A 25,929-nucleotide genomic window follows, 5' to 3' on the forward strand; every position below is an offset into this window, starting at 1 on the left:
TCACTTTGTTATAAAGCAGAAACTAACACACCATTGTAAAGCAGTTATACTCCAATAAAGATGTTAAAACAAACAAAAAAACAAACAAAAACAATGCCAACTTATGGCCCTATCCCAGATCTGCTGAATGAGCATCTCTGAGGCCTGGGTCTGGGATTCTGCCATTTTATCAGGAATCCCGAATGGAATTTAAAACAAGTTTTAGATCCCCTGGTCTACAGAGCTGGGTAAATACTTAAATTCTACATTTATGTTACAATGACAATGAATATTCCTGTTTTTAAAAAAGTAGCTCCTCTGCTTCCTTTTAAGTAGTGTGCAGTTTATGGAGATTTTATTTATGCCCAACTTTCAGTGATACGTCTGTTGCTGAAATAAGTTACGCTGGGCTTGAGGTTGATAGATAGGAACTAAATGTCTCTACCTGGTATTCCCAAGAAGCCTCAGATATTCTAGAATTTGGATTCAGTACCCACTTTGGTCTTTGTCTTGCATTTCTTAGGTTTCATAGGAATGAACAGTACAAGTCACTGAGCCACACAGCAATGTCAGGGACTGCCATGGCTCTTGGGTGCCCCGTCCTTCAGAATCTGGCTCCACAGGCACAGGAGCTGGAACTTAGGGAAGCTGGGTAGCCCGGAGAACAGAGGTTCATGTGCATGACCATCCCCCTGATTTCTTACCTCTAACTGTGCCATGAGATGATTGAGAATAGCCTTGACCAGTGAAGGAAGCTCTAAATTACTTCAGTTAATGAAGTATGGATCAAGCAGAAGATAAGGTACTTATCAGTGTGCTGTGGAGTTTGGAATAATTAAGGTCAGATCTTCTTAAAGTCCTTATGCCCATGAAATGGAATCTAGGTTTTAATAACTTAAGTTGTTAATTAATTAACTTATGGGGGATTTATTTTATTATACCTTTGTGGACAGTGTCATGTTTTCTCAGGCTCTGTGAATAACCACTGTCAATTAATTTATGTAATTGATTTAACCACTGTGTTCATTAATTTATTTGACATTCATTGGTCACCCTCCTGTGTCCTGGTGCTATATTCTTGGGTTACAGATATGTGTAAGTCATCTTTCTTGCTCTCAAGGAGGGCATGGCCTAGTGGGGAAATACACAACCAATCAACGGTGAGTGATAGTGGAGGCTCGTATATTGCTGTAGCAACGAAGTGGGTGGTGCAGTTCCGTGGGAGCATACGGGAAGGGGGCGTTGACCTGCAAGGCTTCTCTGTGGAGAAAGCTAAGTAGATATTTTAAGAATAAGCAGATTGCGGGGGGGGAGAGGGCATTCTGGGCATACACATTAGCAAATGCAATTACATGGAAGTGTGGAAAAGTATGACATGTTTGACTTGCATGTGGGAGAGTAACGGCAATACCCTCTTGCAAGCAGAATTTAAGGGGACTTGCCGTGAGAAGAAATGTGTTTGTTACGGTGTCTTCAGATTTTTATCTTTTATTGTGGTAACATATACATTACATAAAATTTTCCATGTCAGCCATTCTTAAATGTGCAGTTCTGTGACACCTACATACAGCATTTATATTGTTGTGCCGCCACCACCACTGTCCGTCTCCAGATCTTTTCATCTTCCCAAACTGAAAATCTGTACTCATTAAATGCTAACTCCTCACTCTGTCCCCTCCCCGAGCCCCTGAAGACCACCATTCTGCTTTCTGTCTCTGAATCTGACTGTTCTTAGGTACCTCATGTCAGTGGAATCATGTAATATTTGTCTGTTTGTTCCAGCTTAACCTAAACATCACTTAACATAATGTCTTCAAGCTACGTCCATGTTGTAGCACGTGCCAGGATCTCCTTTCTAAGGCTGAGTAAATCCTATTGTATGTCTCTAACACATTTTGTTTATCTGTTCATCCATCAGTGGACACTGGAGTTGCCTCCACCTTTGGGCTGTTGTGGATATGCCCTGAATATGGACCTACTCAGATTTTGTATCTTATTACCTAAGCTGTTAAACTTTCAACTGTTAAGTGCAAAATGATTTCTTACAAACCCTTGATAAGACGGTGCCTTTGGTTGAGGTGCTTACAGTTTTGTTGTGGAGATGTGTTTGCACTCTTGAAAACAAGACTATGGGCAGAATATGATTAAACTACCCAATGGCACTAGTAGAATTCACTTTTAAATTTCCTGTGATCATGAACAGGAAGCAAAGCCTCCAAAGACTTAACTCTGGAAAGGTGGTGAACACAGCTGATTATAAGCCGGGGACTTACCAAGCAAGAGCATCACTAACTGCGTTTGCAAACTAAATCTCCTCTCTTGGTAAAGTAGCCTCTGAGCATCTTGATTCAGAACTAAGCATTGTGGGGACAGTGGGAAGGAGCTAGGCAAAAGAAATTTTATGGAGACGAGTGAGAGGACCAGCTTCCTACGTAGCTGGTGAGAGAGTGCAATCACTCGGTAAGTTGTTTGTAGACAAGGTAATTGAGGAACCAAGGATCCTTATTTTTAAAAAAAACTAGATTCTTCAGGGAGCTAGACATTATTGTGAAAATAGACTGTTAAGAGGGCGTGTGTGTGTGTGTGTGTGTGTGTGTGTGTGCGCACGTACGTGTGTGTATACAGCCCCAACCTTCCTGACTACTAAGAAAGTGATTCTGTTGCTTCTATTTCTGCAGTACAGCCTCAAGCCCAGGGCTGGGCCAGTCCCTTCATTAACTCACTTCCCTGTTACAGACCTCCTGCTTCCCCTTCTTGGACACCCTGTGGCTGAAACTGGAGACACACAAGATTAGGAGGTAGTTCTGGGAGTTGGGGACAGGGAAGCATTGGGGTATCAGAGATATCCTGTACTGTTGGCAGCTCTCTGACTTCCCGCCAGTGTTCTGGTTGAGTGTTTACTCCTGGCTCCTGCTGGATCTGAACCCCTCCCTCTACCCAGTTTCCCCTTCATGGGCCTCATTGGTTGGCACAGCACTCTGAGTTCCAGGGCTGCTATTCCCATGCAGGGTCCCAAGGCTCTGTTTATGAATCCTAGACATTTGGTCTTTCTAGTCAGTGGTTAGTGTTCCAGGGCTTGTATTGTTTTGTTCCCTACAAGGTCAGGTCCTGTAAGGCTTAATCTGTCCTGGCTGGTGGGGCTCTGACTAGCAAAGCAAATATATCAGGTCAGTCTGGCCATGTTGGGGGAAGAGCCAGGCCTGTTGGCACAGACTCCAGAGCTGGCATGGGCTTTGTGGGAGGCGGGCCTGGGCCACAGACGGTGGCATCAGCAGTCCTGTTTGTTCTTCAGCCCCTAGCAAAGCCTGGGCAGACTAGATTCCTATCCTGAGGAACACAGATGCTTCCTCCTGGGCCCGCCTGCCCCTCGGAGCAGCACAGTCTGGTAAAAAGGAGGGCTTGTCTCTGTGAGTCTCTTTTCTCTGTTCTAGTCTCTCCCAACATCTCCTCTGTTCCAAATCCATTTTCCATCCCCACAGTAAGCAAAATAACATGGTTGTCCAAGTAAAATATAACTGCCGTATAAATGAATGGTATTATGATAATAAAGATTTAAACCTTTTCAGACACTTGATTTCATTTCCCTAGTTTTCAACAAAACTACCATTTGAGTACCTGTTCTTCAGTTGGAAAGGGTTTGGGACATCTGACCACCAGACAGGTGGAGTAGGTGCGACGTGTGTCGAACCTAAGAGCCTTCTGAGTAGCAGTCAGGTAGTACATACTGGTAGCTGTAACAGGGGCTAGAAGCCGATTTCATGCCTCTTCTGCCCTCTTCATTTTGAAGCACTCCAAAGAGCCTTCCACCAGCTGTGGTAAGGCGGAGCACCTGTACTGTCACTGTCACTGAGATTATAATGCAATCATTTGGTCATGCTTCTCACAGTAACATGTAGTTACTGTGCCCCACACACCACAGAAGAGACGCCTGGGAGTAGGTGCACAGGGATCGAATTAGAGGCTGTTTTCCAGTTCCAGCTAAAAGAGAACGTTTAGCTGCATTTTGAGTTCTTAAGATCAGGGTATTACAGGCATGGCCATCGCTGTCAAAACACGAACGGTGGAAATAGTTCAGGTTTCAGATACACAAGCAAGGAGCTGGTTGGGCGTCTCTTGCGAGCCTTGGGTCGGGGGATACTGATTTTAAAAAGATCCCAGAGAGAATGAAACCAATAGGGTGATGGACCAAACAAGAAAGAGATATGGCCAGCTACGAGATTTTCCTGGAAATATATGACATTTAAGGGTCTGGTTTAGCAGGCAATATGCTCTCTGAAACCAGGGCTGGGAGGTGACATCCTGCCCTACAGAGGTAGGTACTTAGTATTCACTGCTTTGACTTTTTTGCTGGAAAAAGGGATGAAGGAAGTGCGTGGAGCTTGTGAGAGTGACGTGCTGGAAGAGAGCAAAGACAATAAAACAGGCAAGGATTGACCTGTCTAGGGCAGGTTTTATCCACCTCCGGGTGTTTCCTGGACTCTTAAGCCCTTGTCTCCCCCCTGAGTTCATCAAAACACACCTCTCTGCCCTCCTTCGACCGGCAGGAGCAGCTATGATTTTAGTGATTTGTCCCTAAGGGAGGCACAGCTGAAAGACTGTGTTCATTGAAAGCCTGTGAGCAGAGGTAAATGCAGGTGAGGTCAGGAAATGGAGCTGGTTCACCTCTCCCAGCAGGCACAAGGCCAAAGTCAGCCAACGGACAGATCCTCGTGCTAGCTCTCCCACCCAGAGGTAATTTCAGTTCATCTAGTGATGCACCTGAGCAGAATGCTGCAGTCAGGGGACACACCGCAAATCGTAGCTGTGTCCTGAAGTGCATGCTAGTCACACAACTCGAGCCTTCACCAGCTTACGACCGTTGACCTAGAGAGAAATCTGTTACGTGGCCGAGGCCCTCTTATAAGCCAGACTCCAGCACAGATAGCACTTCTCCCCATCCTGTCAGATACACTTGCTCTCTTTTATTGTATCACTCTTAATTGGCTTTGGGTTCCCAGACTCTGAAGCAGAGTCTGGAGCTGAAGTTTTCTTCTCTTTCTCCTATGTGTCTGCTGCTCCGGTTTGCTCTTCTTTCAGGATCGCTGGTAAAAAGGACAGCTGTTGACAGGATAGAGTGATGGGGAGGCTGGGAGAAGTGACCACCAGACTGGGGAGTGATGTATGTGGCCATCACCTGGAAACTCAGATCAGCAGTAAACCAGAACCTGCCCTGCCGATGTAAAGAAAAATGTTTCACCTCAGTTAGCTAGGTCATGTCCTTGTCTCTAAGAAGCTGACAGCCAGTGGGCATCAGCAGTAACTCTGCAACAGAATAAGAAAATGAGTTGAGACCTCAGTGGAAGGGCTAGAATACAGACACGGTAAGAAGCTCTAATCTGAGTTCTTAAAATCAGAGTATTAAATGGCGTGGCCAAGGGAAAGTTCTGGATTTCTCGTGAGACTTTCAAAATAGGTTATGTTTTCATCTTGTTAGGGTGGATTAGGTTCATATCTGTCAAAATACCAAGTAGAAATAGTTAGGTTTTAGATGTCCAGGCAAGGAGCTGGACGCCTTACTAAATAAGCTTGGGTGGTGGCATGGTGGGAAAGGGTTTTGAGTATAAAAGGTCCCAGAGAAGAGAGCCTGTAGGTTGGAGTAGAGATTTTGGCCCCGGGTCTTGTATTGTTATTTTTTTAATCTGTAGGCCAGATCTTTGATTAGAGAGCTTGGCAGGTAAGTTTGCTAGGTGGTGATACCAAGACGGGAACCAGATGGAAATGGGTAAGCGCTCAGAATGAAGTTCAGTGAGGAAAGTGTAGAATTATTCCACCACTCTGAATATCTGCACAAACCTAAGAAATGGCCGTGAGTGAGCAAATGTGATAGAAAAATATCTGGGATTGAGGATGAGAGCCAGCATCCGTCAGCAGTGTAGTTGTGGTTGAAGCAGGCCTATTCAGGATTGCAAATAGAAATTTAGAATATAGGGTTTGTAAGGTAATGCCCTCCCTTATAACTATCATTAGTCAGATCCTTTCTAGAATACTCTCTAGAATATTTTAGGTTAATGGGGCTAAGGGTGGATTTGGAGACTGACCTACAGATAAAAGAATTTGGGACTTGAACTTGCAGAGAATAACTTAGATATCATAATGATCTTTAAGTATGTAAAATCCCTGATTTGAAGATGGGTGCCAGCTCTTCCTAATCTTCATTGAGGATGGAATAGAGTCCCAGCAGCATTTGGGTAGACACGAGGAAAACTTGCCTGCCAACGAAAGTCATTAAATGTCAGAATGAGTTATCGAGGGAAGGTTCTGGATTTCTCATGAGATTTTCAAAGTAGGCTCTGTTTCCATCTTGATAGAATGGATCAGGTCCATTCCCATGGCCCTACCTGATAGCTGAGTGGTGAAACCAGTGACCATTCAGAGTCCCTGTTCCAACCCCAATATTGCCGAGCCCCTGCCTACAGACATCTGCCTGCTTTTACATCCCCTGAGGTGCTTGATGTCCCCAGAAACTGCATCAGCTCCCTAGACCCATCTGTGGCCCTCTTTTCCAGGTCATGAGCTCTCTGGGGCTGTGCAGATGCAGTGATCTAACTGGACTGTGCCCTTTGTTCTCTTCTCACTTGCAGTATGAGTTTAAAGCCAAAAACATCAAGAAGAAGAAGGTGAGCATTATGGTTTCAGTGGACGGAGTGAAAGTGATTCTGAAGAAGAAGAAGAAGGTAAGTGACTCTGAGCCACAAACTCTGGTGAAGAGGGAAGGAGGGGAGGTAGGCGTGGGATAGCTTTGCTTTCTAGGCTACCTTCTGGACAGACTCCTTCCCTTATCTGGTGAGGTGGTCTGCTTTGACCAGCAACAGTGTTGAGAGGCCACAGCTGGAGCAAAGAGCGAGGCAGGGGCCCAAGGCCTAGTCAGCTGTTCGGCTTGCTCAGTCCTCGTATCCCGTGAGTGACAAGGGTCATCTCCTGTCATCCTGGCGTTCAGATCCCTCCCCCCATTTGATACCCTTGCCTTTGAGTCTTGATCTTGGGAAAGGCTTTAAATTCAAGTGTGGACAAGTAGCAGGGTTCAGTGGGGGAGGGGATAAGAGGCGGTTTCCTCAGAAGTTGTCCCATTCTGTTGCAGGAATAACTCTCAGTTCCAGCCGAGGTGGCATCCGGCCCCGTGGTGTGTCCTTGTGTCCTCTTGTTACAGTTATTGCTGCTTTAGCCCATCTATTTAAATAGTCCCTCAAGACCCAGCCACTGCTGCTATTCAGCCTGCAGGAAGGCTGGAGCGTGGCCAGCATGTTGCTTTTCACTGGGTCAGTGTGGCATGCTGGAAGGAGCCCTCAGCTGAGAGGAGAAGACCTGGGTTGTAGTCCTGGCTCTTCTTTTTCTGACTATGTGGCTCTAAGCAAGTTATTTTGCTTTTTGGAGCTTCAATTGTAAAATGAAGAGTTGGATTAGGTGAGCACTTTACCCTTGTCAGATCAATCACTCTGCACCAGCTCTGGCACCGTGCTTTTCGGTGCTTGCATGTGTTTGTATAGGTCACCTGTGCTTATTCAGGTTTTTGAGAACCTTCTGGGCTATAGAGAAAGCAGACCCTAGAGGCCAAATAGGTTTGTGTGTTTCTGCCCCCTGAACTTCTGAGGCAGGATGGGAACCTCAGAGGTTAAACACTTCCCAAAGCAGCCCCCAAGCCCCCTCTGTTTGCCTAGCCTGTCCGTGACTGTTGAATGGTGGTATGCCTCCGGGCTGTGGGGAGAAGCATGTTTACAGGGACTCCCTGCTCTCCAGAGAATGTTTTAAGGGCAGGGGCCATCTCTGTAAGCTCAGCATTCACTTGGACACCTGGTGTGTTTCCAACGATTTTGGCTGTTGGCTAGCTGGGTAAAGGAACATGTTTTGTGTATCATGGTCATTAAATCAGGAAGAACTAAGTACTCAGCAGTTGGGTCAAATGAAGTCTCATTTGTTACTTTTGGCTATCACATTCTTCTCCCTCTTTCTCGTCTGTCAACCTTCCCATTTAGAAAAAAAAAAACAAGGATGAAAGCCTTCCCAAGCGTAGAAAGCCCTCAGTGGAAATTGCTAACTTTATGAGTAGGACTTCTTCAGTACCTCTGATCTTCAGGTGCTCTATTCTAATGCAGGCAGTAGCTAAATATATTGTGATTATCTCTTACTGAGATGTTAAAAAAAAAAATCTTTTTGGTTATATTAATGTGTCTAAAATGCTGTTATCTTTTTTTTTTTTTTTTTTTTTGCGGTACGCGGGCCTCTCACTGTTGTGGCCTCTCCCGTCGCGGAGCACAGGCTCCGGACGCGCAGGCTCAGCTGCCATGGCTCACGGGCCCAGCCGCTCCGCGGCATGTGGGATCTTCCCGGACCGGGGCGCGAACCCGCGTCCCCTGCATCGGCAGGCGACTCTCAACCACTGCACCACCAGGGACGCCCTAAAATGCTCTTATCTTGAACTGATGCTAACAGATAATGAATCTCAAATTCCCATATGAATCTTAGGTTGTATTTGTGGTGTGAACCCGGCTACTAAGAAAATTGGCTTTGCTTTGTTATTTTCTTCAACTCCCAACTAGGCCCAAGTAATGATCTTTCCTGTGTATATGATAATGATTATTTATTATAGTATTGGAATCACACTCTTGCACCATTTGCTAGGGAGGGGCTTCTGAATAAGGAAGATTAGTCTTGAACTTCATCCAAAGGATTTTTCTACAAAAGGACCCTAAAGGGCCTCTGTTTCTTGTGGTTTCTCATATACACCAGTAACTTTGTTGGAATAGCCTAAAGCCTAAAGCATTGTTCTAGAAAGGCCCTGCTGTTCTCATTAACAAATATTTACTGTGTCAACCATGTTCAAGGAACTGGGTAGGATACATAGGGGTATTAGATATGGACCCTTTCCAGCAAAGTTAGCTATTTTGAATGACACTATATGCATACATAGGTCTATCATAGCTCCGATAGCATTGCATTATAGTTATTTGTCTGTTTACCCCGTAGGCTGCGAGCCTTTAGGGCCAGGGACCATGTCTTCTTTCCAATTCTATTTCATCTGTTTGAGAGGGTAGAAGACCAGTGGGGGCAAGCTGATGAACGTAATTACACACTAAGATGATAATGAGAACGGCTAACAATAATAGCTAACACTGATATTGAGCCCCTGCCATTACCAGGCCTTGTTTCATGCAGTGTATACTTATTAGAGCCACACAACCATCCTGTGAGGTAGGTACCATTTTAGGGCTTGGTTTGCAGAAGAAGATTAAGCAACTTGCCCAAGACCTCAAGTCCCATCAGTGGTGAAGTTGAGGTTTGAACCAGGTCTGTCTTGTTCAGATCCCAAGTGGGTTCTTCCTACTACCATGTGGCTGTGTGTGCACTAATCTCTTCAGAATCCTTTAGAGAAAAACTGCTCTATAGGAAATGCCTAATTAATTAATCCAGTGTCTTTAACGTCTAGCCTTTACCCTGTCACTGGGATATCACATCACAAGGAAACGAGTTTCCTGCTCAAAGAGTACTGTTAGTTCCTATAGAAACACACAACTTAGATCTATTGGGGTAAGAAAAGGAGGCACTTAGAATTATAGAACCAGAATTTGGGAGAAAGAGCTTTAGAAATGCTCTAGTCTGATCCCCTAATTGATTAGATGTGGTAACAGAGGACAAGAGAGGCCCGGTAACGGTCCTGAGGTCACCCAGCTAGTTATGGAGCCAGGACTAAACTGAGTCCAGTCTTCTTTCTACCATGTTTTCTGCTAGTTTTAAAACAGGTATATTAGGAATTTTGTGCGTTGTGTGAGAACTTATTAAGTGCTTCAGTTTTGAAATGCGTTTTCTATATCTATATAGGTTATACCTTAAGATGGGTGGTAGCTGTGTTTTCAGGCTAATCCTATTCTGTCTGGTGGCATGGAGAACTTGCCAAGCTGAGTTAATGTGGCCTTTGCACGGTGATTTAAAAAAATTTTTTTCTTCTTATTTTTTGAGAAGTCACCATTGCTTTCAGGAGCATAAGTAATGATAAAGCGGACAGACTTTGTGATGTGGCTACTGATAGTTTCCAGTAGGGATAGGAAATAAATGGAAATACAAATTCTTCCTCTACTTTTGGGTTCCTAGGGAAGGCCTTCAAAAATGCCATATCCAGTTCTGGGTTCCAAAAGGAGGAAGGAGCTCTGTGATAATTATGCCTGACTCTGTTTTCTGTTCTTGGCCCTGTTCCAGGCAGACCTACCTCTGAACCAGTTCCCATATAATATTCCCTGGCAGGAGATTTTGGAATAACAAAATGGCTGTAACTTTCCACGGGGGACTGGATATTTGCACTCATTAGATAAAGAAAAGAGAAGAATCTAAACTCAAGGATGTGCTTACCTCATTCGGCGGTCTTATAAAAGCATACGCCGAAAGCCTGTTACCCTCTCCCTCTGTTGAAAGTGAAAAGCTTCCTGGCAGCGGAGAGTGAAAACCTTTGAATTCATCACTTAGAGTAGCAAAGAGAACGTGGGGTCCAGAGGTAGACAGGTTGGACTTTAATTACCCCTGGACTAGATGGCCTTGCAGGGGAGTAAGTTCACTTCCGGAGCCTCATTGTTTGTCTGTAAAGTTGAGATGAATTTTGATAGTGTCAAGGAAGCAATATATAAAGTTCTTAAATGGAAGAAAGGACTTTTTTTTTCCCATATCAACTGGGAAATTGCCTGTGAGAACAAAAAGTGAAGCAGCTGAATATGACTTTCCTGTATCTTTCCTTTTTTTTTTACTTTCTCACTTTCTGTGTTATTCTAGGTCCTCCAACAAGTAAATGCCAAGACAGGATTAAATGCCTGTGGGAGGAGGTGGGGAGGCAAGGCTGGGCTAGCTGTCAGATTTCAGTGTGGGTCTGACTCCAAGTGAAGGAGAGAGGAAGGAAGGAAGCAGGTAGGTTGGGTGAAGGTCTCTGAGAGCACAGCACGGTCTGAGGAAGGTTTGGCAGGGCCGTCAGGGAGTTCTGAAGCCAGAGTCATCTGTCAGAGGATCCCGGTGTCTCCTAGGAATGGGCTTCCTCAGGATCTCCGCACACTGGTCATTGTCTGGGGGCAGGGCCCCTGTGCGCACGTAATGATGGATTTCAGAATGCAGCAGCCGGGGGGCCCTTGGTTAGTTAAACTTCCTGTAATTGGAGGTCTGTGGGGCACCTTCTTGTGATAACATCTTCTCTTCTCCAGAAATTTTTTACTAGCCAATATACGAAGCAGAACCTTCTTTCAAGTGAAGCTACTCTCTACATCTCATGACTTTTTAATTACCTTGGAGTAAGGAATTCATTTTTAAAAGAGAAGAAAAAGGGGAGGGAAGGGGAGACTGCTGGGGTAGGGAAAGGCATGGAGAGAGACAGGTTAATAAACTAAGTCAGAGGCCTCTTAAAAGGCTCAACAGTGCCCCGAGTGTCCTTTGTAGGTACGGAGGGGACAAAGAGTAAGAGAAAGAAGTGATACCCCAATTCTGTATATGTATGGCAAAATGCCAGACAGCTGCCCCAAGGGCACCAGTCTGCTCCCCTAGGTGCTCTGCCAGACCCACTCATATTTTTACCCCCGTTTCTTTATATTTATGGAGCTAGTGAGGAGGTAGATCTTGTCTCCCTGAGCCTCACTCATTGGCCTCAATGCTGGTACTGTTTGTGCTCCCAGTGATACCAGTGAGGCCCTGCCTGAGCCTGGGCTTCAGGTGCAAGGAGCCTGAAGACCAGCCTCGATCAGTCCTGCTGGTCCCCCTGGGCTGTTTGCAGTGAGCACGGCTGTGAAGGGTGCTCTTTCCCTCAGAAGCACTCAGAGAGGTGCTGACAGCTTTAAAGATGTATCCCCTCTTCCTTTCCTCTTCTCTTCCCCGCCTCCACCTCCTTTTCCACTCCCACTTGGACTTGAAATGTCTTCATTTCCTGGCATATGTTGGAGACCATAGCTCATTGAGGATAGTGGGTAGCAAAACTGACAATTTCCTCACATAGCTACCAAGACTCCAAGGCTTACTTCCAAGCACTAAAAAAAAAGTGGTTTTCAGGTGTAACTTGGAGTTGTGTGAGTTTTCTGCGGACTATAATTACCATTCAATAATATGTCTCTGTTTTATGGTTGAAGCCAACTTTGATTTATAATCCTATAAAGGTAGATCAGTAGCTTTTCTTCCTGTTTTCTTTCTCTCGTTAACCTTTTTTCTTCTAAAATTTTTTCCTTAGAAGAATGTTTCCATGTAGAAAAGTGAGGAGGGGGTGATCTCTTTGTGCGTGTGTTTTTTTCTCTACAACGTTTGACAAATGGAGGAGACGTGTAAAACAATGTCAGAGCAAAGAGAAGAATCAAATCGTTTTTAAGACACGCATTGCCTCCCTCTGGGTTACGCTATTCAGATAATACCATGTTGACTCTGAATTGTACCAGAGTACCTGTACGGGTCAAAAAGTCAGGAGAACTTGATTCTAGTCTTGACTGGGCTATTAACTAGGGGGACACCTTGCTCAAGAAACTGCACTGCTCTGGGTCTTATTTGAAAGATGGTGGGATAGGAAGGATATTAAGTGTGTGGCAAGGAGGAGTGGAGAGGCTTCAGTTATCAGAGTGTTGGAGCATCATTCAGGCATTGAGGAGATTGGGGTAAAATGCTCCAACCACATTTGCCTTAGGTTCTTGAATAACTGATACATTGTTGAGTCCCGTCTACCCTCCAAACCCTTTGAGTCATTTTGATAATTTCCTTATCCCTGCATAGATTGAATGGACTCCTGCAAGGATTACTGCAAGACCTCTAAAGGGAGATCTAATGGGATTTTATGGATTTTACTTAAATGGATTTTAATGGGGTTTTCAGAAAAGGAAAATTAGTAAGTAAGTAAGTGAAAAGATGTTTACTATTTTTGGCCAGGATATTCTATACCGATGCTGATATCACTTTAAAAAGGAAAGTATTTTCTGCCTGCCGTGGACCCTTCTGAGGTTCCTCAATAAATTAACACAAGGTTCCCTGGGAGTCTGGTCTCCCCATCCTTCTCCTCATGTCTTCCAGAGAAAGAAAAATATTTATTCTGTATTTTTTTTGCCTCATTATTCTTTCTTTTTGATGAATGTATTAGTTGCATTCCTTAGACTTGCAAGGAGGAGTCGTGCCCAGATCAACTTTAACAGAGGCTTATTTCAGGCTAGGCGGAAACATGGGCTGGCACACGATGCTTCCTCTTCCTCAGCGGTGCAGTCTGTTTGAGTGGAAAGTATGCAGCTGGTCACAGAAACCACCTACCGTTCCTGGGGGTTCAGCCTAGGCTCCGTCTAGGACTTGGTAGTCTCCAATGAGAGGATGTGAGTGGGTGGAACTGGATCCTTCTCATCGTGGTGCTCAAGGACTAGGCAGGTCTGGCCAGCCCCTCCGTGACACTTGACCTTCCTCATGTGCAGTCGGCTGCTGATCCTGAGCTCCGTCAGTCATGGCTGGGTTAGCAAGGACGGCTCATCAGATGCTCACAGCATGAGCCAAGTCACCCACACTCAGAAAGAACCCTCTCTGGGGCTGCTTTCCTCCAAGGGGGGCAGTGGGTGTGGGCAGCTTCTCAGAGTTTTATGGACTTTTTGGTGCACTGAGTTATTAACTCTTGTGTTAACTTCGAAAATTACATCAGAGCAGCAAGGACTCTTATGAGCAGACTTTCTTTTTCATTTGTTTGTTTGTTTCTTTGTGGGTTTTTTTGCGGTACATGGGCCTCTCACTGTTGTGGCCTCTCCCGCTGCGGAGCACAGGCTCCGGATGCGCAGGCTCAGCGGCCATGGCTCACGGGCCCAGCCGCTCCGTGGCATGTAGGATCTTCCCGGACCGGGGCACGAACCCGTGTCCCCTGCCTCGGCAGGGGGACTCTCAACCACTGCGCCACCAGGGAAGCTTGAGCAGACTTTCTTGATAGTAAGAACATGAGAAAACTGAGGCTCGATTCCCTCAGAAGCAGAGCAGCCTCTGCTGTTAGTCATCCAGGTGTTTAGTTCACAGTGGCTGTTTATTGAGTAACACCAGGGGTGGGCCTTGGCCAGGGACAGTGCTTAATGGGATCACCACCGGTTGGCTGTCTTTAGTGTCAGGAGACCCTTCCTGTGCCAGGCCTGAGACTCCAGAGGACCATGCTGTACGTGAAAGAGATCCTCCTGGTGGGGATTTCAATGTATACCTTTTCTCTGGTACAGAAGAATGGCTGTCAACCCTAGGGTCACATCCCAGTCACCTGAAATGTTTGTTAAAAGCTACAGATTACTGGGCCTCACGTGAGCTTAGACCCATCATGTGAATGACTCCAAAGAGTTGGAGCCCTGGCATCTGGAGTTTTGTACAGCTGGAAACCCTGGACATTATCTGTAAAACAAACGTAAAGGTGGGGCAAGGCAGACTGCCTGGGGACGCACGGCATCACGCAGCCGTGAGCTCCCTGAGGTTAGTTTTAATCTCATATATCCCAGACTCGGAGCCGAAGAAGCCTGCAACCTGGATATGGCACAGAACCCCAACAAAGCCTGCTCTCTCTCTAGCCAGAGGAGGAGGGAAGGGACGGCATAGCAAGGCAGAAAACTTCCAGCCAGACAACACAGAAAAACGGGCTCCCCACCACCCAGGCCAGCAAAGACTGTGAGTGGGAAGCCTAGACTCCCCCTTTGACAGGAGTAACAAGGGATTCCAGGCTCTCCAGCTAAGAGGAGTGCAGGGACTTTCACCCCTGCCAGCTGGTAATGAGCCCCCTACCCCCTTTCTCTTCCGTGGGGAGCTGAGTGTGTTCTTCCCCAGGTGTCCTGAACAGCATTGCCCCTGTGACAAAGGCCAGTGAAGGTGGAGCAGAATCCTCTGTCCCTGCACCTACGGATGGGACCTGAGGGCATGTGGCGGCCGCTTCTCCAACATGTTGGGGTGCTACTGACCTCATCAAGCATCTGGGCTCTCCAGTACTGCGCCAGAATCCTCTCCCCCCACCTTCCTACATCCTCATTCCTGTCCTCATCCCCAGCTGCTTAGGGATGTCTCCTTTGTGTTCACAGAAAGTTAGGTTCAAAGCCAGATGAGTATCCTCTTATGGGCGGCTGTAGATGTACTAGTTAGCTTGTCAGTCTTGTGTGCAGCCTTTTCTCCCCCTCTTTAAGGGAGGGAGGCTGGGGTCCACACATCATTTGCATTTGATGGCATCATTCAGTCTCTATGACCCCTTCTCCCTTTTGTGCTCCCTGCCTCTCCTGTTCCTCTGGAGTAATGTATGATTTTTTTTTTTTTCCCTTGGTGTCTTCTCCACGAAAGTATGATTTAGATTGCAGTCTCCTGAGACCCCTTGGCCCCTGCCTACCCTCTGCACCCGTGAGAGACACTCTCCTAAAGTGCTTGAAGGAAACTGATCAGACCAGATACGTGACATTTTCCACTTGTTCTTTTGGAGCAGTCGACTCCAGGCCTCTTAGAGGGAACAAGGCCAGAAGCAAATGCATGTGTTTGCATAAGCATTAGTAGCTCAATGTGTGCCCTGGTTCTGTAGCCGAGGACAAGCCTAACTTATTCATTTACAGCTTCTTTTATTGCAGAAAAAGGAGTGGACGTGGGATGAGAGCAAGATGCTGGTGATGCAGGACCCTATCTACAGGTAAGAGCCCAGTCCCCAGGGTACACCTGTCCTCTCTGGGAGCCATCTGTTGGGTTGGTGGGTCCAGACAAATTAAAATAAATTTCTCCTTTTTCCCTCCTGAGACCTGTTATTTCTGTAGATATAAGTACAAGGAGCAAATCTGCTCTATCTTTAAGAAAGAGGGGAAAATTCTTCTAATGCTCAGTAGCACTAAGGGAACTGGGAAGGATTTCTGCTTGATGTGTAATGCAAGTCTTTTAGTTGTCACTTGAGACCTTTTCATTTTGTGCTAGTTTTATTTTGACTGAAATTTGTTTTTCACTATTTTCTTATTTAACTGAAATTTCATAATTGCATATATGTTGATAAAAATGAGAGAACTGGGTTTTCCCGTTACGCTATACTTATAATTCCCCACAGTTATCTGTTCTTCCTTTCTGCCCCTTCAGAAACTGAGCATAGATAAGGGGGTTATGATCATTTGGGACAGCAGAAAGTCGCATATAAAATCCATAGAAATTGCTTTTACAATGAGACTGGTATTCCTATTCAGATTAGATGACTGCCGTTCATGTGTACTCTCTGGGCAGAGGGATACCTGATAGCAATACATACAGAAAGCCAGGGCCCTCCTGGGACCCACGCAGGGCCTTGATTCATCTGTGTCATTCTTCTGTCCTAAATCTCCGCTGACCAAGCCCTACCCCACCTCTTACTCCTTCCTGTTTTCTTCACTGGGGGGAAAGGGGTATTAGCTCTTCTTTTGGGATTTGGGGGTCGAGATTTAAGTTTTGGTGTTGTCTCCTCTCAAATGACTTGCCTCGGTTGCCAAAGTGAATTAAGGTTGGCACTCACCTGAGAAGTTGGCATCGTGGTGGCCCTGCTAAGTCAAAAAGTAGCTGCCTGTGAAATGGAATTTCCATTCATTCAAATATGTATACATATATAGAACACTCATCCCAGGTACTGTGCTAGGTAATTTAGTAGATGGCGAAAATAAGTTATGGTCCCTTGTTCTCAGGAAGCTTTAGTCTAGTAGGCGAAAATAAGTTATGGTCCCTTGTTCTCAGGAAGCTTTAGTCTAGTAGGGAAATGGAGTCCTGAACAAATCATTGTGGTACAAGACAGTGTGTCTGACAAAATGGATTTCTTTCTCTGTGTTTCTGTTGTACTTGTGTTTGTTGAAATACTTGTTATAGTTGCTGCTACTTCAAAATGAATCTGTCTTTTGCCACTGGGCTGTGAGGCTCTTGCCAGTGAAGAACTGTGTTCAACTCACTTTTGTATTTCTAGCACCAAGCCTGTGTCTGTTCTGTATGAGGCATTTAGTAAATGTGTGATGGGTGGATGGATAGATGTATTGAATTAATACCTGAAAATTAACGTTAAGTGGTATGGTGATTCACAGGAGGGAATAATCACTTTCTACTTGAGTGATGACGAAAGGCTTTAAGAAACAAGTTGTGTCGGAACTGGGCTTGAAGGATGTGAATGGACAAACCTCTATCATTTGCGCTTTGTAAAAGGAAGTGTTTCTTGTTTTTTTGTTTGTTTTTATTTTTTTACAGTGGCATCATATCCATACAAAAGCGACCTCTGTGTGGGATGATGGTCATGAACTTTAACCTTGCCTTTTCGTGGTTTGAAAGAGGGAACTTTCCCCAAAGTTTTATATCCCAAATAAGCTGTTGTTTTTATTTTTTATAACAGCTTTATTGAGGTCTAATTGACATATAAAATTGAGCATATTTAAAGTGAATAATTGGGTAAGTTTTGATATATGTGTACACTTCTAGAACCATCACCTCAGTCAAGATACTGAGCATATGTCTCCCCCAGAAGTTTCCTTGTACCCTGTTGTAATCTTTCCCTCTCTCCCTCCCTGCTGCATCTCCCTCCTGGCCCCCAAGTCCCCAGGCAACTACCGATCTCCCTTCTGTTAGTAGAGATGAGTTTGTATTTTCTTGAGTTTTGTATAAACAGAGTCATACAGTGTACAGTATACGTATGTACAGTATACCCCCACTGTTTTTTGGTCTGGCTTCTTTCATTTAGCGTATTTATTTTAAGATGCGTTCCTTGCCATTGCATATATCAGTAGCTTATCCCTTTTTATTACTAAGTTGTATCCCATTGTATGAATATAACACAATTTGCTTAGCCATTCACATGTTGATGGACATTGTGGTGGTCTCCAGTTTTTGACTCTTACAGTGAAAACTTCTGTGACTGTTCATATTACAGTCTTTGTATAGACATATGCTTTTATTTTTCTTGGGTAAATACCCAGGAGTAGAATGAATGATTATTTGTTAGGTGTACGCTGAACTATTTTTTTTAAGTGAATTTTAAGTGATTATCTTTTTGGTTGGTGAATCGCGGAGTGATTTTTAAAGTGCGTCTCTTTATTTTTTAAATATTTATTTGGCCACGCCCTGTGACATGTGGGACCTTAGTTCCCTGACCAGAGATCAAACCTGCTCCCCCGGCAGTGGAAGCGTGGAGTCTTAACCACTGGACCGCCAGGAAAGTCCCTGTCGAACTTTTTATGAGACTGCCAAGCTGTTTTCCAAAGCGGTTGTACCGCTAGCGGTGGTTGAGAGTCCCAGTTCCCTCACATCTTTGCCAACATCTAGTATCATCCGTCTTTTCATTTTTAGCCCTGCAAGTATGTGTGATGTAGTATATCCTTGTGGTTTTAATTTGCGTTTTCCTAGTGAGTAAGGATGTTGAGCATCTGTCCATCGTATGTGCCATTCATATATCTTTTGTGAAACATCTGTTCAAATCTTTTAGCCCATTTTTAATTGGGGTGTTTTGTTTTCCTTTTATTGAATTTTGAGGGTTCCTGATAAATTTTGGATACATGTCCTTTATCAGGTATATGATTTGCAAATATTTTATCCAAGTCTGGCTTGTCTTTATCTTCATAGTGTCCTTTGAAGAAGTTCATATTATCATGTTTTAAAGTGTATGGGTTGTGTTTTGGTGTCATATTTTAAAAATCTTGGCTAACTCAAGGACACAAAGGTTTTCTTTTGTGTTCTCTTCTGGAAGCATTATAGTTTTAGGCTTTATGTTTAGGTGTATGATCTATTTTGATCCAATTTTTTTTATATGGTGTGAGGGATATAGCAAAGTTCTTTCTGGGGGTTTTTGTTTTGTTTCAGTTTTGGGTTTTTTTGGCAAATGAATGTCCAGTTGTTCCAGCCTCATTTGTTGAAAAGACTATTCTTTCTCCACTGCAGTACCTTTGTTAAAAATCAGTTATCCACATCTGTGTGGTTTATTTCAGAACTCTTTATTCTGTTCCATTTATCTAATTGTCCGTCTTGACACCAGTACCACAGTGTCTTGATTGCTGTAGCTTAATAACAGTCATTGAAATCAGGTAGTCTCACTCTTCCAACTTTGTTCTTTTTCAAAGATTTCTTCCAATTAGTATTAGTATGGTGTATCTTTTTCCATTCATTTTTAAGAAGAAAAATGGGTTTTGGTGGGGAGTAGAAAACATCCAAGAAATCTTAAAGTGAATTTTTCTTTGGCCAACCTCCATGCAGCAGACTTTCTGGTTGTAGATTTCTTATGGATATCTTCCTAATCTATCAAAATTTAGCAACCTGTGTTTATGAACAAAGGAATGCTATTCCAGCTTCCTAGATACTTTTTCCCCCTCATGTATTAAATTGTGGGTGTTTTAGTCTCTGTATGTGTGTATTTGTATATCTGTTTGCTATGGGTAGATGAAAGAGGACTTTTTTCTAAACTGTATGTGTCCCATTTTATCATCAATAAGAACATTTATTATCATGATAATATAGTAACATTTACAAATGAGCTTTTTCCTGGGTACAATTATTTTTCTGCCCTTAAGGAACCACTCTAGTTGGATTCAGTAGCACTGCTGAAGAATACATAGTTGCTGTGCCTTTGATGAAACACAGGATTACTGCAGCGTTCACATTAGGAAAACTCCTTCATGGTAAAACATCTTCTTCCTAGTCAAAAGAAGGGACTTTGCCACAGCAGTAATGAAGTTGTTGTTTTTTATTAAGTCAACATTTCGATTTGAGTCTTTTGTATCTCTCACCTAGAATAATAGAATCATGTTTTTTAAATTGTGATGAAATATATATATATAACATAAAATTTGCTATTTTATCCCCTTTTAAGTATACAAATGAGTGGCCTTAATTACAGTGACAGTGTTGTGCAACCGGCAGTACTGTTTCCAAGATGTTTTCATCACTCTAAACTTTGTACCCATTATGTACAAACTCCTTATTCCCCCTCCCTGAACCCCATGTAACTTTTAAAATCATGAACTTTAAGAGGTTAAAGTACTGTGGTGAACATCTAGTCCATTTTCCCCTCCATTACAGGGTGCCTCTATTTCTCTAAAGTATTTGCTATTATGGTCTTCTTTGTTAAGTGAAGGCAAATGTCTTTGTTTATGTAATTTTCGTCCATGTATCCTAGCTCTCTTCTCTGGAGTTACACATACATAGATCTTATTTTGCTAAAGTTTCTGAAGCCATTCTTTATAATATTTTTTCTAGACTTCCTAATTTCAAAACATCATATTTCTTCGTAATATATGTTGGAATTTAATGCAATAGCTCATGCTGTCTTATCAGTGTCAATTATAGAGACACAGTTTTACCCTCATGATATGGAGTTTTGCATTTGTTTTTTAAGAATTAGATCATACTGTATTTTTATTTGTTAAACAGACTGTGTTAGGTCCTAGGTCGTGGTGGATTTATTGTCCAGAATCCTTAGGATATTCACAGTAATTGCTTTCAATCAAGATTTTTTAATCATTCTTTATTTCTGTAGTTTGCTCTGTTTTATTTTTTAGCCTAAATACAGAACTTTACATATACCATTGTTAAATTAGATATATTTCACTTGAACCCATTATTCATAGTTTTCGGATTCTTATGAATCAGAGTGAATCGGGGAAGCAGGCAGCTATGAGTGTTACGGCATAAGGAATTTGTTTATAGGATTTAGACCTACACAGTTGTGATAGGAGCTGGGAAGTAAAAGTCCAAAAACGACCAGAGAGGAGTCATGAGCCAGCCCTGGTATGTGTTAGACGTCAAGAGTGTCCAGGATGCTAGGTGCGCGTGTGTGCTAGAGTGGAATTGTGAAGGGGCACAGGGGCCAATGTCTGTGAAAGGCATTTGATGGCCTGAAGGTCCCTGATGGCTGCTGCATTTGAGTTTGCAGTGAAGCTTCTGCTGGCAGTCCTGGGTTCACTGTTGTTCAGCAGGGCTGACGGTGAGGAAGGACAGCCAGATATGGGGCACAGAAGAGAGAAGGCAAATTGCACCTCACTAGCACCTCCATGTTCATCCTTTCCTGCCTCTAACGAGTGATGACCTTCAGAGCATCATGGCTACTTCATTCTGGCCTCCTAAATCCCCCACACATTTCTCTTGTGAGCAATCCTAAAGTGCAGTTCTACAGGGAAACGAAGATATACAGTTCTAGCTTAGCTGAGTTCCCCCAGTATAAACCATCACAGCAGGTTCTAGTAACAGGCTAACTATATCCCTCTTTGTTTTCTGTTAAGTGAAACTTTAATATTTTCATCCAAGTCACTGATAAGGCTGTTGAATAAGATGGGAAAGCTTGGGAAATGTAGACTTCATGTTTTTATTTTTCTTTATTTTCACTTCCTTAGTTAATATGCTTATTTTATCTTTTCTGGTGTAAAGGCCATGCTTATTTTTTTTAAAAAAAAGTCTAAAAATAGCACTGGAGTGGTTGTACTGTTACAGAAGTCACTGTGCTTTTGAATTTCAGTCTCCCTGCCTTGATGTCTTCTACATTTTAGTCTTATTGGGCACGAATAGAATGAACATATTTGGGTAAAAAAAAGTCTCTAGGACATTTATGTTCTTCATGCTAGGGATCAGATTGTCAAACAAACAAAAATCCTTTTTTTGTGTGTGGGGGGGTGACCAGAGGAAGTAAATTAATCAACCTGAAGTCTTCAGGAGACAGACTGGAAGTAATTCTCCAGTTTTGAGTATAAACGATCAAACCAGGTAGAGCCCCCGTAGGGTTTCCAGCCATTCCCCAGAAACGGCATTCATTAACATACAAGCAGTTGGTGAGATGATTAGAAATCAGAGAAAGTGCATTCTAGTTTGGGCCCTGCACATTGAGCTGTGCTTGGATTTTGAGCAGGTCACCGATTGTTCAAGGCTAACTGGGGAAGGGAGGAAAGAATGCATGGAGAGCGGATGTGCAGTGCTGGTCACTGTGCTAGGCACTGAGGAAAGCAGTAATTTATCAGTCTGGGTCCAGTGGGGGAACAGAACTCACTCAGTGATTTAAATAGGAGAAGGATTATGAAGAATTACTAAGTCGTAACAAAACAGTAACTTCAAGAGGTAAAGAGCAGTCTTGAGAGTCCTCTGGGGCTGAAGGAGAGTACAATAAGGAGCACCAATCTGGGGAGGAAGACCCCTCTCCTGGGCTGGAGCTCAGATTTCATTGTGGAGGATGTGTTGCAGCATCTGGATAGCAGAGAAGCTCACTGGGTTGCCTAGGCCAGAGTGGTCCCCAGTGGCTTGGAAAACAGGAAGCAACCCTCAGGGGATGGGTGCAGGAGAAGTGCAGCTGGTCGGTGGGCGCACAGAGGGAGTAGGGGATGGGAGGCTAGGGATGCTCAGAATCTTTGCGGGGAGGGCTGTAGGTAGGTGGGACTCACCCAGCCACACCGGGAATGTGAGGTCGCTGAGGATCTATATTCTGGGCCACGTGGCTGGGACAGACCACCACCAGATGTCCTGCTGATGGGCTCTACAGCAGCTGCAACCAGCAAGAGAAGCCCTTTCCTCCTGCAGTGTCCTTCCATTGTACAGAGAAATTCGAATAGCCCGCTTACTGTAAAGGGGGGAGTACATAAAAGAATTCTGCCCATTATCACAGAGCATGTATTGAAAGGGCAAGAAATTGATAACTGGTACAAGTGATGAGCAAGACATAGTTCTTACCCTTAAATCTATAGTCAGATGAGATTTGACGTATGTTTTCCTCAATCCTAACAACAACTCCAAGTGGTAGAATCTGTCATTCCCATTCTTAGGATGAAGAAATCAAACTCAGAGACATTAGATAACTTTTCCATGACCGCGTAACTAGTAAATGTTTGGAGAAATGCCTGCCTCCCGAGCTTTCGTCTTTTCTGTTTTACTACTCCACTCAGTGTCGTCCGCCTCTCAAGACAAAGCCACTCATTTATTTGCCTTCATATTATTGTTCTGATCATTTCAAACTGATATATCACAATTCAGGACGTTTTGAAGGACCAAAAAACTAGATTTTAAGGTAAATGAGTTTTCTTTCTTGGGGATTGATAAACCTACTGTGTGATACTTGATGATTTCTTGGGTAGTCAAGCACCCCATGTAGTATGTTTAACTTAATTCACAGTCATGAGTTTAAATGATCAAGCCAGACAAAATTAAGGAAACATGAGTATCCTCAGATGTAGGAAGAGTATCAAATTACAAACAAGGTAAAGAAAAAGAAATTCTTTTTTTTTTTAAGAAATTGATTCTTAAACTCTAGACTCATAGTAATGAAACTACAGAGTGTGGAAGACAATGATTTTAAAAACAATCTGGAGGGGAAAAATATACTGTCTACAAAGGAACACAGGCTGATAGCAAAAATGGAAGACAAAACATAGTGAATTATCTTTAAGAATATGGTGAGTCAAGTTAAGTGCTGAAGCTTAGAAAGTACTCCTTTAATACTTTCTTATTATGACAGTAAGGTAGGAAAAATCCTAGGCAGCATTTCTGAAGACATTTTAAATGGAATTAGTTACTGTCCTAACTTAGGATATATAGATAGAATTACATAATTAGAAGATAGACTATATAGTAATTGGTTACTGTATTGTTCTGTGGAGCCAAAAGACCTCTCTTAGAATTCTTTTTTTTTTTTTTTTTTTTGCGGTACGCGGGCCTCTCACTGCTGTGGCCCCTCCTGTCGCGGAGCACAGGCTCCGGATGCGCAGGCTCAGCGGCCATGGCTCACGGGCGCAGCCGCTCCGCGGCATGTGGGATCTTCCCGGACCGGGGCATGAACCCGTGTCCCCTGCATCGGCAGGCGGACTCTCAACCACTGCGCCACCAGGGAAGCCCTCTCTCAGAATTCTTTAAGATGAGTCTCCAAAATTCATGTTGTCCCTCCGAAATCAGATAGAGACCTCCCAGATACAGACAGTTTTATTTTATGAGCTCCCTTCTTTCAAACCTCCACACACCCAAGTCCCCAACTCAAACCCTGGCATGTGTTCCCTTCACTCCATTGTCACTGGATTATGGAGGGAGGGGCCGAGGTATGAAGGATCAGGGAAGGATGAGCAGACTTGGAGCTGGAGCCAGTTCTTTGCTCTGGTTACATGCATGTCTCATTTGTTCTTTCTGTGATTTACAAGGGACAGGGTGACTGTCTCCATCTTCCCATATTATTTTTCTAAGGATGACTGTCTGCTCCTCCTTCAGCCTCCCATTGTGTGAGTTTCTTGAAGGGCCTCTACTAAGCTGGGAAAACTGATAACCAGGAATCTGGAAGCAGCCCAGCCTATCGACCTCTATCTAACTTCTTTTCATATCATTTCTGGGCCAGCCCATCTGAAGGCTATGAGTGTCCATCACTCTCGTCGTGATGGATGTTTCAGGTAGAGTTGATGTTTTTATTCCCTCTAGCTCCAGAACCTTTCACAGACAGTGTCTTTTTATAGATATGCATGAGTAGGAATTACCCAATTTTATGCATGGAGAAGCTTATGAACTAAGAAGGGGAAGGAAAATCATTCATGCTCTCTGGCTTCACTTAGTTCCCCAGGGCTGCTCTGCAGTCCATTATTTGTCCCTGGTAGAAATTCCACTTGCTAAAGTGCCAAGACCTTTTCCACCTGTCAGCTCTGTTGGTACATCTTCACTCTCTTTAGGTGACCCCCATCTTCTGGGAGGTTCCTCAGGTTTCCTCCTCTTCTTCAAACATCTTTGTGTCACTGCCCTCTGTCGCTCTGTCCCCTCTGCCTCTCTGCGTTTTAGACCCATCTTCGCTTGTTTCTTCAGCACCGTGAGCATTTCTATCCTTCCCCCAACCACTCCACCTCTCACTTTCCCTGGGCTCGCCCTCTCTCCCTAGCAATGTGTTCCGGTCTCTCCTGTCCTGAAGTAATCTCCCTCGGTCCTGATAACCCCATTCAAGGGCACACCTTTTGTTAACTCTGGGCTTCCTCCCCAAGCACTGAGCGTGTCCTCACCAGTGCCCACCATCCTGCGGTTCCTTGTAGTCTGACACTGATTTCCGTCACTTGGTAGAAATTGCTCCCTCCAAGTTTATTGTCTGTGCTCTCCACGTCTCCAGATACAGCAGCATTTCCTAGGTTCTTCTGCAGTGCCACCTCTGCTTCTCCTCTTGAGTCTCCTCTTGTTTCATTTTTCTCTGCCTCCTTCTCTTTTGTTTGCTTTCAAACCTACATAGTTATATGCATTTTTTATCTTTCACCTTTCTTTATCTTTCCTTAAAAGCAAGTTCTGCGCTTTAATCTTTATAGGCTGATAAAGTCCCTTGTTCTTGGGAAGGATCAGTAAACACCTAGGATAGACTGTGAGTCTCCAGCAAGGGATTGCAGACCCATAATTCATTCTCTGGCTCTGTGTCCCATGCTCGTGTTAGCAGGCACATCCAAGACTTTCTTTTCCTCTCTCCTTCCTCCTTGTCTTTGATCTCTTCGACTTCAAGGGCATCATATGCACTGTGTAGAAAGCATCAGGAATGCAGAGACAAGTGAGGCACAGCTCACCTCCTGAGGGCTCACCTCCTCAGGGTCCTCACAGTGACCCCTCCTTTCTGTGACAGTTTTCAGGTAAGGTTCAGGGGAATATGCCTGAGGTGTGAGCTTTAACATGACCAAATAATACATGTTTGTTATTAAAAATAAAGTCGTGACAGAGTTTTATAAAGGAAAGAGTCAAATGCCCTTCCTTCAACATCTGTTCCTTCTAGTACCACTCTGTATGCAAATATAGACACTCAGATGTTTTCTCAAAATCTGATATTCTGTGTATAGTTCTACCAGGAGCCTGTTTTTCTCTCAGTAATGTATCAAGGACCTGCTTCCACATCCATACTTACAGTCTTCCCATGAGGGCTTTGACTCAGAGTTCCAAAGTGAAAGTGATGTTTTAGGGCAACCAGTGTGGCATGGAATGCAGTGCACCCTAGATGTGAAGAGACTCATGTCAGGGAGGTGAACAAGGGAAAGATTGCCCAGTAATCTGAGGATAATG

General features: G+C 43.9%; 1 protein-coding gene across 4 annotated transcripts in view; it reads left to right on the forward strand.

Moving 5' to 3' along the window:
* LOC132438904 (carboxyl-terminal PDZ ligand of neuronal nitric oxide synthase protein) overlaps nt 1–25,929 on the forward strand; it is a 304,583-nt gene that overhangs the window by 201,742 nt on the left and 76,912 nt on the right. For 2 of the 4 annotated variants that reach the window (XM_060033208.1, XM_060033224.1), the window contains 2 exons: nt 6,600–6,692; nt 15,540–15,613. In XM_060033208.1, coding sequence (XP_059889191.1) covers nt 6,600–6,692; nt 15,540–15,613 — 167 coding nt within the window. The remainder of the gene's footprint in view (nt 1–6,599; nt 6,693–15,539; nt 15,614–25,929) is intronic. The other 2 variants (XM_060033215.1, XM_060033230.2) reach the window with 1 other exon arrangement.

This window comes from Delphinus delphis, chromosome 1 (assembly GCF_949987515.2).
Source record: "Delphinus delphis chromosome 1, mDelDel1.2, whole genome shotgun sequence".
NCBI classification, from domain to species: domain Eukaryota; kingdom Metazoa; phylum Chordata; class Mammalia; order Artiodactyla; family Delphinidae; genus Delphinus; species Delphinus delphis.